The 14,907-nt window shown below is 42.4% G+C and overlaps 2 protein-coding genes across 16 annotated transcripts; one reads left to right on the plus strand and one right to left on the minus strand.

Moving 5' to 3' along the window:
* Nucleotides 1–441: 441 nt before the first annotated feature.
* On the plus strand, nucleotides 442–9,658 carry LOC126994397 (carbohydrate sulfotransferase 11-like). The gene is made up of 6 exons (XM_050853704.1): nucleotides 442–699; nucleotides 4,739–4,817; nucleotides 6,323–6,387; nucleotides 7,077–7,285; nucleotides 7,839–7,973; nucleotides 8,992–9,658. The coding sequence occupies exons 2-6, from the start codon at nucleotides 4,756–4,758 to the stop codon at nucleotides 9,511–9,513; spliced, it is 993 nt and encodes a 330-aa protein (XP_050709661.1). The 5' UTR covers nucleotides 442–699; nucleotides 4,739–4,755; the 3' UTR covers nucleotides 9,514–9,658.
* A 147-nt stretch (nucleotides 9,659–9,805) lies between these two features.
* Nucleotides 9,806–14,604, minus strand: LOC126994398 (uncharacterized). 15 transcript variants are annotated; one of them, XM_050853712.1, is made up of 6 exons: nucleotides 14,280–14,604; nucleotides 13,232–13,368; nucleotides 12,103–12,291; nucleotides 11,630–11,660; nucleotides 10,772–11,475; nucleotides 9,806–10,405 (listed from the first exon to the last, which is right to left on the minus strand). In XM_050853712.1, the coding sequence occupies exons 1-5, from the start codon at nucleotides 14,350–14,352 to the stop codon at nucleotides 11,471–11,473; spliced, it is 435 nt and encodes a 144-aa protein (XP_050709669.1). In that variant the 5' UTR covers nucleotides 14,353–14,604; the 3' UTR covers nucleotides 9,806–10,405; nucleotides 10,772–11,470. The 15 variants fall into 15 exon arrangements, 8 of the variants coding, with proteins under 8 accessions (XP_050709669.1, XP_050709666.1, XP_050709665.1 ...); XM_050853709.1 differs by having other exon boundaries at nucleotides 9,806–10,311; nucleotides 10,866–11,660; XM_050853708.1 differs by having other exon boundaries at nucleotides 9,806–10,498; nucleotides 10,866–11,660.
* Nucleotides 14,605–14,907: the final 303 nt, after the last annotated feature.

Consider the following 14,907-nt stretch of genomic DNA (forward strand, 5'->3'; position numbering starts at 1 on the left):
AATAATAATAATAATAATAATAATAATAATAATAATAAATGGCTTAATTAGAAAACTGCGTCATAATGATGGAAATACTTATACTCATATAAATAAAAGTAATAAATAAATAAAAACAAAGTAATGGTAATAATTAAGCTATGTATGTATGTACACAAACAATTTCCACTCCTGGTAAGCGTGCAAGTAAACACAAACACAGATGAAAAGATGAAGAATGAAGACAGAGATGAAAAAAAAAAGATACACACGTCCCCCACTATTCGTGGGTTGGCCATTCGTGGGTGCTACGTGGCCCACGTTTCGACCGCCAGTAGGTAGCCAGTAGTGAAGTGCTTACCCACAGATTTGTGGGTAAAAACCCACAAAGTGGCAACACTGTTAAATCAGGGTTGCCTGGTTACGCTGGCGAGTGCGCGCGGCGGGCAAGGAAAACGGAAAACTCCCTACTCCACTTCTTCAGGCGGTGGAGAGCAGGCAGAGCGAGTGCAGAGGAGTGTGGAGTGTGAGGGGTATACCAACTGAGGAGTGTGAAGGGTATAGCAACTGTGTATCTTCAGGTATTGTGGAAGAGTGCTGAGTCAAAGGCCACTCCGTAATTTTAACACCGACGAAGACGTTCAAGCAAGACCAAAACACGGCCTTGGACCAAGACTTCGAGCACGGGAACGGCGTCTTCTATATAGTGGCAAGACGTTGGTAAGATTACGTTAAGGTGTGGGTTGTTTTTACTCCCTCCCTCTGTCCCTTTACCTCTTTTTTCTTCTGTTGGTTTTGTAGCGAGGTGATTGTAAGAGAACATTGATGCAATTTATTATTTTATCTGTCCTTATTGTTTTCCCCCTTCTCTCCCTCTTGGTTTCGTAGCAAGATGAGAGGAGTGAGGTGATGTGATTAATTATTCTATCTTTCCTCTTTTCATCGTTATTATCTCTGTTCGTCAGTGAGGTTACGTTGAAATGTTGAATGTTAAACCCTCACTCTCAAATCTCTATCTCTCTATCTATCTATCAGGCTTGCGTACCCAGAGTGAGAAAAAAGAGACAGGGATACGAACCAGTGCCACCTCTCCTCATAGTCCGACACTCCACCACTGAGCTATCACCGTCAATTTCGTAATATTAGTTCAGCGCCGCGCACACAGAAGCTAAACAGCCATCACTCAATGCGTTGGGGGGGCGGAGGGGGCGGAGGGGAGGGGCAGGGGGAGAGGGACAGAGGACATCAGTTACTCCGTCAGCTTGGGCTCACACGGACACTAACAGGACAGGGCCGAAGGGAAAGTCTACGATGACGGATGTAACGGAGAATGGATGAGAGAACTAAATGTCTGGCTGGATGAAGGATGTGGCGTTTATCTATGTGCATGTGTGTGTGTGCATGTGTGTGTGTGTGTGTGTGTGTGTACTTATATAAACTCTATTGACCTATTTTCTTCTTTAATTCAATGCTAGACAAGTTCGTAATGGCCAAATTTTACCATATATTTGCTTAACCTTATAAATCATCTACCTCTTGTATATACGATCCCATTACTGTGTGTGTGTGTGTACTTATATAAACTTTTTGACCTACTTTCTTCTTTAATTCAATGTTAGACGAGTACGTAATGGTCAAATTTTACCGTATATTTGCTTAACCTTATAAATCATCTACCTCTTGTATATATACGATCCTATGTGTGTGTGTGTGTGTGTGTGTGTGTGTGTGTGTGTGTGTGTTGCAGTGACCTACCAACCCATTGTCTGCCCTCCCGTGTCGATGTTTACCTAACGGACCTGAGAAAAGGGGGGAGAATGGGAGGGAAAAGAAGGGGGAGAGGGAATGTGGAGGAAGAGAGGAGGGGGAGAAGGGGAGAATGGCACGCCCCTCTCCCTCCCCTCTCCTCTCCTTCCCTCTTCTTCTTCTCCCTCCTCACTCTTCCCCCTCTCTCCCCTTTCTTTTCACACCTACTGATACGCGATCATTACCATGCAGACAGATGTTTCGTTAGTTTACTCTCTCTCTCTCTCTCTCTCTCTCTCTCTCTCTCTCTCTCTCTCTCTCTCTCTCTCTCCCGTGTCACTAGGTCAGCCGTTCTTCCGCTAAACACAAACACGGTGGAACATTTACAGAGGCATTCCTGTGGCGCTGAACTCCGAAGACCAAACCAACGACTTTCTCATTTATTTTCCCGTATTCACTGTTATACCTACTTTTTTGCTTTTGTTTTATCATCGTTTGGAATCACTGGTATTTATTCAATTATTTATTCTTTATTCAATTTCTGTATTTAACGAAGCTACTTGCACGACCTGACTAAACCACCGATTTTTTTTTCGTGTTTTCCTATAGGCCTATATACTTTTTTTCTTTAATTTTATCGCTGTTTCGTGTCACTTGTGTTATTTTTTTTGCATGTCAGATGATCCGTGCATGATTTATTTTCTCTGCTTTCTACTTCCATAACACGCAACACAGACAGACAACTTAAAGAGAAAACAACCAAATTCCACTACACAAATAAACCGAAGCTACCCATCGGGCTAATGCAACGGAAATGAGCACCGAGGCCACGCGCAGCTATAGCGTACGCACCAAACTAAACTTTAACATCGTAATTACCAACCCTTATCCCCTATAACCGACGTGAGCAGCAATCAGATTAATCAGAATACCTCATCAAGTTAAGAATCAACAATGTAATACCAACCACGTATGGCTCTGAGATACAAGACCACCGCTAGATTAAGACCTTAAGACCCATATTTTTAAACATTTCAAGGCTTACACACCCACATTTGACAAGGCTTTCGTAGAGGCTGTGTTAGTATTTCCATGGGGAGTTTTGTGAGCCTAGGGATACGAGTTTGACAAGACACGCACCATGAACTCAAAAATCACTCAAGAACTCGACTAATCTTCTTTGTGGCCTTTGTATATAATTGTTGTGGGCCGATAGCGTCTAAGAATACGATAATAACATAGATTTACATAGATAAGAATAAGTATAAGAGATAAGAGCCATTTCCGTAGCCTAGTCTAGCCTCCCACCCCGCTTCTCTCTGCCCCACCCACGCCGCCCTTGAAGGAGGTATGAGCGAGCAGTGACCTCTTTAGAAGCCCACTGGAAGGTCGCTGAGTCACGGGAGCAACGGGACTCAAACGGGGGGGTCATTATGCACACTTCTTCCTCTTCTTCTTCTTCCTCCTCCTCCTCCTCTTGCTCCTCCTCCTCCTGCTCTTCTCCTTTTTCCCCTTCTTCTCCTCTTTCCTCTTTCCTTCTTCTCTTTCTATTTTTTTATATTTTTTCTTCTTTTACCTTCTTCCTCCTCTTCCTTCTTCTTTCTTCTTCTTCTTCCTCTTCTTGTTCTTGCTCTACTCTTTCCACTTCTTCAACATTTTTTCTTCTATTTGATGTCATTTTTCTTCTTCTTCCTTCTTCTTCTTCTTCTTCTTCTTCCTCCTCCTCCGTCTTCTTTTACTACTTATTTCCATTTCTTCTTCATTTTCTTCTACTTTTTATCATTTTTCTTCTTTTACTTCTACTTATTATTTTTCTTTTCTTCTTTTTCTTCTTTGTCTTCTTTCTTCTTCTACTTCTACTTCTTGTTATTTTTCTCTTTTCTTCCTTCTTCTCTGACCTAAATCGCTTTGTATCGCCGCGACCCTCTTTTGCGCGCACCCGGGTACCCTCCCTCTACAACCATCACCGCCTTCCCTAAATAACAGTGAATATATAACTTAAAAGAGCGCCACGGCCTTATGTTCCCATTATTTTGGATTAGAAACGTGATATGAGGCTTTTTTTTATATACGGGGTTTGCTGTTACTCTGCGCGTTTGTCTCATTCAGTGGGGCAAATTTTCCGTGGATCTTCGGTCAAACCACATTTCAGCTAGCGTGGTTCTCATTTGTCTATTGTTATTGCTGATGATAATGATGGTGAGTAATACCGTCGTCCTTCGGTGAAATCTACCGTAGCTTTGGAAGATCGTGGACACATCAGAAAGCCACGGAAATATGAGAACCACGCCAGCGGGAATCGTGGTTTGACTGAAGATCCACGGAAAATTTGCCCAGTGTAATATTTAACTCGGGTTCTCCCATTCTCTCATCACTGCCTCGTCCCCTTTCCTCACCTCGCTGCCTGTTTTCCCAGTGTTTTGTTGCCTCGTGAATTAGGAACGTGATATGAGGCCTTTTATGAATGTTTTTCCGTTAGTTTGAGTTTTTGTCGCATTCATTGGACGCATTATAACTCGCGATCTCGTGCCTCCTCTGTCTTCTTTCCTAATATTGGTCCTCATTCTCTAATTGTTTTGTTACCTCGTGGATTAGACATGATATTGGGTGTTTTTATGCGTGTTATACCGTTAGTCTACTTACTTACTTACTTACTTAGTCTGAGTTTTGTCTTATTCAGTGGACGCATATCTCGCTCTCTCGTACCTCCTGTCTTCTTTTCTCACCTTGGTCCTCAGTCTCTAATTGTTTTGTTATTTTGCTGATCAGAGACGTGACAATAGGTGTTTTTATGCATGTTTTGCCGTTAGTCTGAGTTTTGTCTTATATATATCCAACTCGCTGTCTCATCACTACCCGTCTGCCATCTCTTCCTCTCTTCGCTCCCTTCCTCTCTCTCCCTCACCTCGCTCCTTCTCTCTCCCACCTCGGCCCCTCTCAGTTAATAGATCCCTCCCCCTCCCTCACTTCGCTCCCCCGCTCTCTCCCTCACCTCGCTCCGTCTCTTCCACAGGTGGCTGCCGCGTCCCTATGTCACGGCCTGCACGAGTCCTCATCTACCTGTGCACGGCGTTTGTTACCTGTGTCCTCTGGTTAGTGCGTGTGTGTGACTGAGTGTGTGTGTGTGTGTGTGTGATGTCTTTGTATGATGGGTTTTTTTTATCAATTCTAGCTATTTGTATGATTGGTATTAATTTTACGTATATATAAGTTATCAATTTCTACTTTTTTTGTCATATAGGCCTTTGCATTTTTTTAACGTATTCATTGATTCACAACTCCTTATAGTCATGGCTTTATTTTCTCCCCTAGTAATCTATATTTATTTCACACGTAATTAAGTTATCATTTTCTGCTTTTTTGTCATATGTGAATGCATTAACATTTTCATTGATTCAAAACTCAATATGATTAACTCTTTTACCCTTCTTATCTGTCCATTTTACATATACTTTATCAATTTCTACTTTCGCTTTTTTCAGTAATATGTTCATTTATTATTATTGTATTCACTTATGCCATTAAAACAGTCAATGACCATCATCAATCTCTTATTCATTCATGGACACTAATGAATCACTCCCATTCAGTGCAACACGACTGAATCACTCAAAAACAAATTTGGCTGCCACTTCCTTCTTCTTAATATTTGCTAAGGCAGAAACGCAATGACTCGATTGTAGATGTAGATTCACCCAGTGGCGTCGTTAGCATTGGGCTTTCGGGACTTGAACCCTGAATGTTTTGACTCTAGCCCCAAACCTTTTTTCAACCCCAGGCCCCATGCCCCCGTCCCTCCAAAAAATAATACAAAAGTTCATACTAAAGATTTCACTTTGAAGCCATATACCAGTAGTCTGAGCAGTTTGTAGTTTACTGTGCAGTCTGGGAGTGTAGCAGTATGTGTTTATCTTAGATGCATGGTGGTGAACGCAAACAGGTCCCCCCCTCCACATTTTTTTTCGCTCAGTGCAAACTTCAGCCCCTGATGTTTTCTCTTAGCCCCGAATGTTTTTGAACCCTAGAAACGCCCTTGGATTCACCTTCTCTGGACCAAGATCTTCAGAATGTTTGGCTAGAGATATGTGAAGAAATACTATATATACACTCTCTCACTCCTTGTGTGTATGTGTTACTTCTAAAGATCTTGGTCTGGAATATAGGGTCTGTGTGCTCTAAACAAATGTAAAAATCTATATATGAAAACTTCTTCCAACAAGTATCATTCTTGCCAGCCACACCCCACCCACTAAAACACAACACCATGGATATGAATAATGCCTGCCTTATTAAATGTGTCTGTTTTGTCTTTTTCGACCCATTTTTTAAGGCATGGTTAGTTGATTTTGTTAATATTTTTATATAACTTTTTACAAGTTTGTATTATGTCAACTTAAACTGTGAAAATTCAACACTAGCTAACTCCATCCCAAAAATATAATAAAAAGCTAACCTAGCCCCATAACTGATAATAAATACTAATAGGTACAAAGTTTAGAAATCCTTGCATAAGACTCTTCCCTTCACCCAACCCTCATAATGTCAAGTGCTGCTGGTTGTACTCACTCTGGCGGTGGTGGTGGTGGTGGTGTTGCAGGATCGATGGCCCGGCCCGCTCAACACTCTGGTGGGGCGCCCCTCAGCCCCTGCCTCCAACTGTGGGTGAGTAACACTAACCTCACTGACACTGCAACACTCCTCCAACTCCTCCGTGCAGTAACAGAATGAACATACACTCGGAAATGGTATCAGGATTCTATGGTGGTATACAGCAATGGTGAGGAAAAGGAATACAGTAGACCCTATATTTTATTCAATGCGAGACAGTTACCATAGAAAGTCAAGCTAAATGGAGGTGTTGTTTGAATGAGATTTATCGATTTTGAAACTCATTATATTTCTTGAATCAGTTTTTCATGCTATGGAAAGGAAGGTAAGAGAAGTAGCTAAGGGAGGACTGAAAGAAAGGAAGAAAAGGGATATATGAAAGAGGAAGGAAAAGAAGGAACTAAGGAAGGAAGGAAGTAAAAAGAAGTAAGGGAGGATTGAAAGAAAGGAAGAAAAAAGACATAATTTCTACCCCTCATTACTCTTGGGATGACAGACATTACTTTCAATACTCATTATATTTCTTGCCATCAGTTCTTCATACTCTTGATCGTCAATAAACACCTAATACGAAAAAAAACATCATTTCTTATCCTCACTATTCCTGGGACTAAAGACTCATTAGATTTCTTCCTTTCAAATTTTCAAGCTCTTCATCTTCACTATACTCAAAATGGAAAACACACTTCTACACTTCTATACTTCTCCTTCTACATTTCTCTTCTTACACTTCTACCCATCAGAGGAAGACCCCAAGGAGTCCGACATCAGCCCAGAGCAGCAACAAACCCTGGCGTGGGAGACCGAGCAGCGACGCAGGAAGGTGGTTCTCAATCTGGCGTGCCGACAGTGGCTGCCCAAGGCCTCCAAGTACCTCCCCAAGGGCAAAGATGACCTGAAGTACCTCCTCGTGGATGACCAACACAAGGCACTCTATTGTTTTGTGCCCAAGGTTAGACTAGAGCTCACACACATGCACAAACACACACTCAAAAAACACACACACATGCACAAACACATACTCACAAAACACACACATGCACATACACACCAACACCCAAACCCACACCTACACCTACACCCAAACATGAAAATTTATAATATGAATGACTTAGTGGGATGAGATAATAGATAAATTATAGGGGAAGTGAAGTCAGGGAGTTATGGGGACACAAGAGAAAATATATATGGGAACCTATCTTAACCACACAAAAGAGTACAGTCTTCCCCATAGAAATATACACACTTGGAATGAGTTAGAGGAGGAGGAGGTAGTGGAGGCAAAGAGTGTGTAGCAATTTAGGGAAAACTGGACAATTATAGATATGAAGACAGAACCAAACAAGTGTAGCTGAGGCCCTGTATACTCCAACTAGGTAAACACACACACACACACACACACTACAGTCACACATCACAAAGCCCTGACAGCATAATCGTCCACACAGCGCCACACTCAAACAGCTCCCCTTCCTGTCCCTATTCATTCAAGGCCTCATCCTCAGGTGGGCTGCACGAACTGGAAGCGCCTGTGGATGATCCTGACGGGCCTGAGCCAAGAGGATAACCCACAGGACATACCGGAAGACGTCCCTCACCTCCTGCACGACCAGATGATGCTCGTAAATCAGCCCTACGACGTGAGTACTCAGAGCATTTGACTAAGAACTGACTCATGCAAAATATCAACAGCTGGAGAGAAGAGTGGAAAGGAAGGAAAAAGGAGACATGAGAGAGGAAGGGAAAGAAGGAACTATGGAAAGGAAGGTAAGAGAAGTAAGGGAGGGCTGAAAGAAAGGAAGGAAAGGGATGAATGAAAGAGGAAGGAAAGGAAGGAAGTAAAAGGAAGTAAGGGAGGATTGAAAGAGAAAAGAAGGAACTAAGGAAAGAAGGAAGGTAAGAGAAGTAAGGGAGGACTGAAAGAAAGGAAGGAAAGGGATAAATGAAAGAGGAAGGAAAGGAAGGAAGGAAGTAAAAGGAAGTAAGGGAGGATTGAAAGAGAAAAGAAGGAACTAAGGAAAGGAGGGTAAGAGAAGTAAGGGAGGGCTGAAAGAAAGGAAGGAAAGGGATAAATGAAAGAGGAAGGAAAGGAAGGAAGTAAAAGGAAGTAAGGGAGGATTGAAAGAGAAAAGAAGGAACTAAGGAAAGAAGGAAGGTAAGAGAAGTAAGGGAGGGCTGAAAGAAAGGAAGGAAAGGGATAAATGAAAGAGGAAGGCACTAAGGAAGGAAAAGTAAAAAAGTAAGGGAGGATTGAAAGAGAAAAGAAGGAACTATGGAAAGAAGGAAGGTAAGAGAAGTAAGGGAGGACTGAAAGAAAGGAAGGAAAGGGATAAATGAAAGAGGAAGGCACTAAGGAAGGAAAAGTAAAAAAGTAAGGGAGGATTGAAAGAAAGAAAGGTAGAAAAGGGATAAATAAAAGAGGAAGAAAAGGAAGGAAGGAAGTAGAGAAGTAAGGAGGGATTGAAAGAAAGGAAAGATAAGGGATAAATGAAGGAAAGGAAGAAGATGAAGGAAGGATGAAAGGAAAAGAAAAGGAAGATGAAGTGTTGAGTTGGTGAGATGAAAGTGTGTCAATGATGTGTGTGTGTGTGTGTGTGTGTGTGTGTGTGTGTGTGTGTGTGTGTGTGTGTGTGTCACTAACTCCCTCTCTCCCCTCAGGCATCCGAGCTACAACATAAACTAGACACCTACAAGAAACTCATAGTAGTGCGGGACCCCTTCGAGCGCTTCCTCTCAGCCTACCGGGACAAGCTGGAGGGTGGCACGAACAAGGTCTATCAGGAGAAAGTTGCTAATAAGATCAAATCGTTCTGGCCATTCAGCAGCCACACCCCAAAGAACGTCACCTTCCCAGAGTTTGTGGACTTTGTGACGGGCCTCTCTGACACCTCCTACTTCGACGAGCACTGGAGGCCGTACCATAAACTCTGCTTCCCCTGCGCCATACGTTACCATGTCATTGCCAAGTACGAGACGCTGACCGAGGACTCTGAGAGGTTCCTACGACTCATTGGGGCTCCCGATAACCTCCACTTCCCGCCCTATGTCCCAGGCAACACCTCCTGCATCCTCCCACAGTACATGGCGAGCCTCAGTCAGGCCCAGCGCCGCAAGCTTTACAAGTTGTACCAGAGAGACTTTGAGGCGTTTGAATACCAACCGTTTGGGGGACCAGACTAAGGTTGCCCACAAAACCCTGCCTTAAATTATTCTATCAGTGTAATCAGTCAATGAATCAATAGGGGGATATGCCGGGGGCTTGACACCTTGCCCACTCTACAACGCCAACCCCACAGGCTTCAAGAGTGTAAGAAACAATACAATGACAATAAACCACAATAGTTCTCCATGCAAGAACCACAATGCAGCACCATGATTGTTTTCACACCAAGTTCTCCTAACAAGTAACAATCTGATTCTCAGGTCAGATTCTGTCATGCAAAAAACAGGATTCTGATGACAAAGATGAAAATATTTTTTTATGTATTTATTGAAAATAAAGTATGACAACTTAAATGTTCTTATATTTATATCTTTAAGGATACTTATCACTTGGTGTAACATTGCTTTGTACCATCTAAAAACTGAGATGACAAAAACTAAACTGTAATTCATACCCGTAACAAGTTGCAGATGAGAATATATTTGTACTCAGGCCCTGCTCCAGCTCTCCTTGCACTAAATAACACTAAACATGCTTGCAAATGAAGGAATGAAGCCTTATTCTGGCAAGGACACTTGGGTTTGTACAAGACTCAACCTATCTCCATCATACCTCACAGCACCTTCAACTGACTGGCCACAGCAAGTCTCCAACATCTACACACTATTGCACTTCTCTTATTCCCTCCCTTCTATGCAGCTTCTTCCAAAACTGTTCCCTATTTCCTAATTATACATAACTACAACCATAGCACTTTCTTCTCTCTTCTTTCATGATCCTTCTCCTTATAATATTTAGCCCAATACAGTTTCAACCTTCCCTTCTCACTCCTTCCCCAACCCCTTTCTTCTTCCCTCTCCTCTTTCCTGATCCTTCTTTTCATAACATTTAGCCCAGTGCAGTTTCAACCTTCCCTTCTCACTCCTTCCCCAATCCCTTTCTTCTTCCCTCTCCTTTTCCCTGATCCCTCTTTCATAACATTTAGCCCAATACAGTTTCAACCTTCCCTTCTCACTCCTTCCCCAACCCCTTTCTTCTTCCCTCTCCTCTTTCCTGATCCTTCTTTTCATAACATTTAGCCCAATACAGTTTCAACCTTCCCTTCTCACTCCTTCCCCAACCCCTTTCTTCTTCCCTCTCCTCTTTCCTGATCCTTCTTTTCATAACATTTAGCCCAATACAGTTTCAACCTTCCCTTCACTCCTTCCCAACCCTTTCTTCCCTCCTCTTTCCTGATCCTTCTTTTCATAACATTTAGCCCAATACAGTTTCAACCTTCCCTTCTCACTCCTTCCCCAACCCCTTTCTTCTTCCCTCTCCTCTTCCCTGATCCTTCTTTTCATAACATTTAGCCCAGTGCAGTTTCAACCTTCCCTTCTCACTCCTTCCCCAATCCCTTTCTTCTTCCCTCTCCTTTTCCCTGATCCCTCTTCTCATAACATTTAACCCAGTGCAGTTTCAACCTTCCTCTCTCACTCCTTTCCCAATCTCTTTCTCCTCTTTATTCTTTCCCAATCCTTCTCCTCCTCATACCATTTGCCCCAGTAGTTTCAATCTTCCTCTCAATCCTTCCCTAATCCCTTTCTCCTCTCTCCTCTTCCCAATCCTTCTTCTAACATTAGCCCAGTACAGTTTCAACCTTCCTCTCTCACTCCTTTCCCAATCTCTTTATTATCTCTATTCTTTCCCAATCCTTCTCATAACATTTAGTCCAGTACAGTTTCAACCTTCCTCTCTCACTCCTTCCCAATCCCTTTCTCCTCTCTGTTCTTCCCAATCCTTCTAACATTAGCCCAGTGCAGTTCCAACCTTATGACTTAACACTACACTATTACCTTACTGCCTAGTGCGAGAATCCTATTAATCCCACTCTTTGCTCTCCTTAAAAGTTACTTAGAATTCAAGGAGGCTTTTCTCAGCATCCATGGCAGCATTATGAGTTCTAGGCTAACTGAGCAAGATGGAGATTACAAGTCAACCTCTCGAGTACATCACAGTGAAACGTTGGATCTAAAAACTTAAGTACACTTGGCACGTGGTAATTTTGAGTATATATATAGCGCACTACAGTTGCCATATTGTCGTAGTTATGAGTCCTGGGCTAATTGAGCAAGATGGAGATTACAAGCCAACCTCTCGAGTACATCACAGTGAAACGTTGCATCTGAAAACGAAATACACTTGGCACATGGTCATTTTGAGTATATATATAGCACACTACAGTTGCCATATTGTCGTAGTTATGAGTCCTGGGCTAATTGAGCAAGATGGAGATTACAAGTCAACCTCTCGAGTACATCACAGTGAAACGTTGCATCTAAAAACTTAAGTACATTTGGCACGTGGTCATTTTGAGTACATATATAGCGCACTACAGCTGCCATATTATCGTAGTATTCTGCATTAAGTACAAGAAAATAAAATGCAGAGGAAAAAAATACCAAAGTCAAAATAAAGTGACAACAAAACACCTAAAATATCGACAACAAAAAATATTCGTCAACTTAAAAATGCGAACAAAAAATATCGGTCAAAATTAAGACAAGTCGAAACAGTTACATTCATCCGTTTAGCAATCCCTTACTGACCAGCAACTCCCTCATTACCTTGTCATGGGCGGTCTCCCCTTCGACCTCCTCCCTGGCCTTCTCCTTCCCCTCTGCAGGCCTGTCCAGCGTCACCCAGTGGAGCAGCAGGTGTGGGTGGGGCTTGGGGCGCAGGGTGAACTCCAGGGTGCAGGTGTGGCCTTGCTCCTCCTCCACCAGCTGATACCTCTCATTCCCTTCACCCTCAGTCTGCGGAAAAAAATAATAATAAATAATAATGATAAAAAAATAATGATAGCTAAGTAAGAATCTAGTTGGTGCAGTCGAGGATAGGTGGGAAGAAAAGTGCGTAGGTAGGAACGAAAGTGTGTAAGTAGGAATGAAAGTATGTAAGTAGGAATGAAAGTATGTAAGTAGGAACAAAAGGTAGGAAGAAAGTGAGTAAGTAGGAAGAAAAATGGGGAGGTAGAATGAAAAAGAGTTGGTAGGAATGACAGTGGGTAGATAGAAACAAAACTAGGTAGGTCGTCATCATCATCATCATCATCGTTTAACTTCCATTTATTCCCTATAGTGGGGTTGGACGGGATATGAGCCTCCTCCATTGTTGCCGGTCCATAGTGGGTAGGTAAGAACGAAAATGGGTAAGTAGGAAGGAGAGTGAGTAGAGAAGAATACAGGTGGGTAGGTGAGAAGAAGAGTGGGTAAGTAACTTCTCAGGCACCAGTAGTGGATTTCAGGACTTTAGCTTAACCCAGTAGCTGCGGGAATCATGTTTCTTTAAGGTCCCTCTAAGCGAGAAAAATGAGAAAAAAACATCACTCACACAAACCATTTCATAATATATATCAATGCATTTGTGATCAATTTATGCATCATCTATTATGGGGGGCTTATATCATGGCAAAAATTTGGCCCGTCGCTGGTGCACGGTAAAGCCACAAATTTGTCCCGTCTCTGCTACCGGGTTAAGGCGCACTATGGGGGTAAGATTGCCTGCTTGAAAATGTTGCTAGTTCCCAAGGTTCTCTGCCTCTTAACCCCTTCAAACGACAAGGAACAACAGTAATAATCAGCTTAATAATGTCTAGGAGACCCTCTGTACAACAAATAAAAATCTATATAAAGCACAACACATGAACTAATTCTACCGAGGAACCAACAGCCAAGGAGTGGAGGAAAGACTTGCCTTGCCCTTCTTGTGGACATTCCAGACGTGGTGACACATGGTCTTGGCGAAGAGCTCCAACTCGTCCTTTTTCAGACTGTCACCACCATCGAAGGTCCAGGACACAAGGACACTGCAGGGGTAGGGGGCGCTGTACTCTGCGGACAGTAATGGAAGATAGGAATGTTAGAGGGGATCATGTGACCTACACCTGTATGAATAAGCATGAACTAGGAATTATAGTGTGTTGCTCCTATAACCTATAACATCCATTTTAATGCTTTTACAATGTGGGGATCTTATGAACAACACCAGCATGAATAAACACAAACTAAGTATTATTGTGAAGTGGATCAATAGGGTCGGAGAGTATTGGAGCGAGAGTGTTGGAGGCAGCTGGATTGAGTGTGCAGAGAGGGAGTGCCAGAACAAGGAGTTGCTTATACAATGTGGGGATCATATAACCAACACCAGCATGAAAAAACACAAACTAAGTATTATTGTGAAGTGGATCAATAGGGTCAGCGAGGATTGGAGCGAGAGAGTTGGAAGTAGCTGGACTGAGTGTGCAGAGAGGGAGTGCCAGAACAGGAAGAAATGGAGACACTTCAGCTGTGGCTACCCCCGAGAGTGAAGTTCCAGTGAAGCGGCAGAACGTCAGAGATATAGATCGATAAGAATTATTGTGTTAAAACGTCAACTGATGGGAATGACAAATAATATAGGTTTGAAAAGGGGTTGACAGTGGGTGTGGCAGACAGAAGGAGTGGCTTAAAACTCTCTTTTTCAGGCAGCTCAAGTGCTTAGGTCACCCCTTGACTGCGGATTTCCTACCAGAAGACCTCACCAAGCTGCAGGAATGGAACAAAAAGTGGCTGCTACAACTCAATGAAGAAAAATGTAAAGTCCTGAACCTTGGGAGGGGATATCCAGCACACCAATACCACATGGGAAACACTCCACTATCCATCACAGAGGCAGAGAAAGACCTGGGAGTGTATGTTACCAGGCTACCAGTGAAAGCTAAATCCATGCCAATCGCAGCGGACGGGTTAATAGATCAACCCACCTGGAGACCTAGAACAAAACTCTGCCGACTCCTGGGCGACTGCGAGAATCCTTGTAGCATTCACCAGCTGCATCGCTGCATCTCTGTGGAGCAAAAATGTGTTAGTGCACCTGACGTACGTATCTGTTAATAATGTTCATGTAACGCAAAACACCGATGAATAATATACAGAAAGGTTACTTTACTATTAGTACTAAACTACCATTACTACTTTACTTCTAGTACTAAACTACCACTACTACTTTACTACTAGTACTAAACTACCATTACTACTTTACTTCTAGTACTAAACTACCACTACTACTTTACTACTAGTACTAAACTACCATTACTACTTTACTACTATTACTAAACTACCACAACTACTTTACTACTAGTACTAAACTACCACTACTATTATACTAAAAGTACTAAACTACCACTACTACCTTACTACTAGTACTAAACTACCACTACTACTTTACTCCTAGTACTAAACTACCACTACTACTTTACTTCTAGTACTAAACTACCACTACTACTTTACTACTAGTACTAAACTACCACTACTAATTTACTACTTGTACTAAACAACCACTACTACTTTACTATTAATACTAAACTACCACTACTACTTTTCTACTAGTAC

The sequence above is a fragment of the Eriocheir sinensis genome, unplaced genomic scaffold, assembly GCF_024679095.1.
Source record: "Eriocheir sinensis breed Jianghai 21 unplaced genomic scaffold, ASM2467909v1 Scaffold787, whole genome shotgun sequence".
NCBI classification, from domain to species: domain Eukaryota; kingdom Metazoa; phylum Arthropoda; class Malacostraca; order Decapoda; family Varunidae; genus Eriocheir; species Eriocheir sinensis.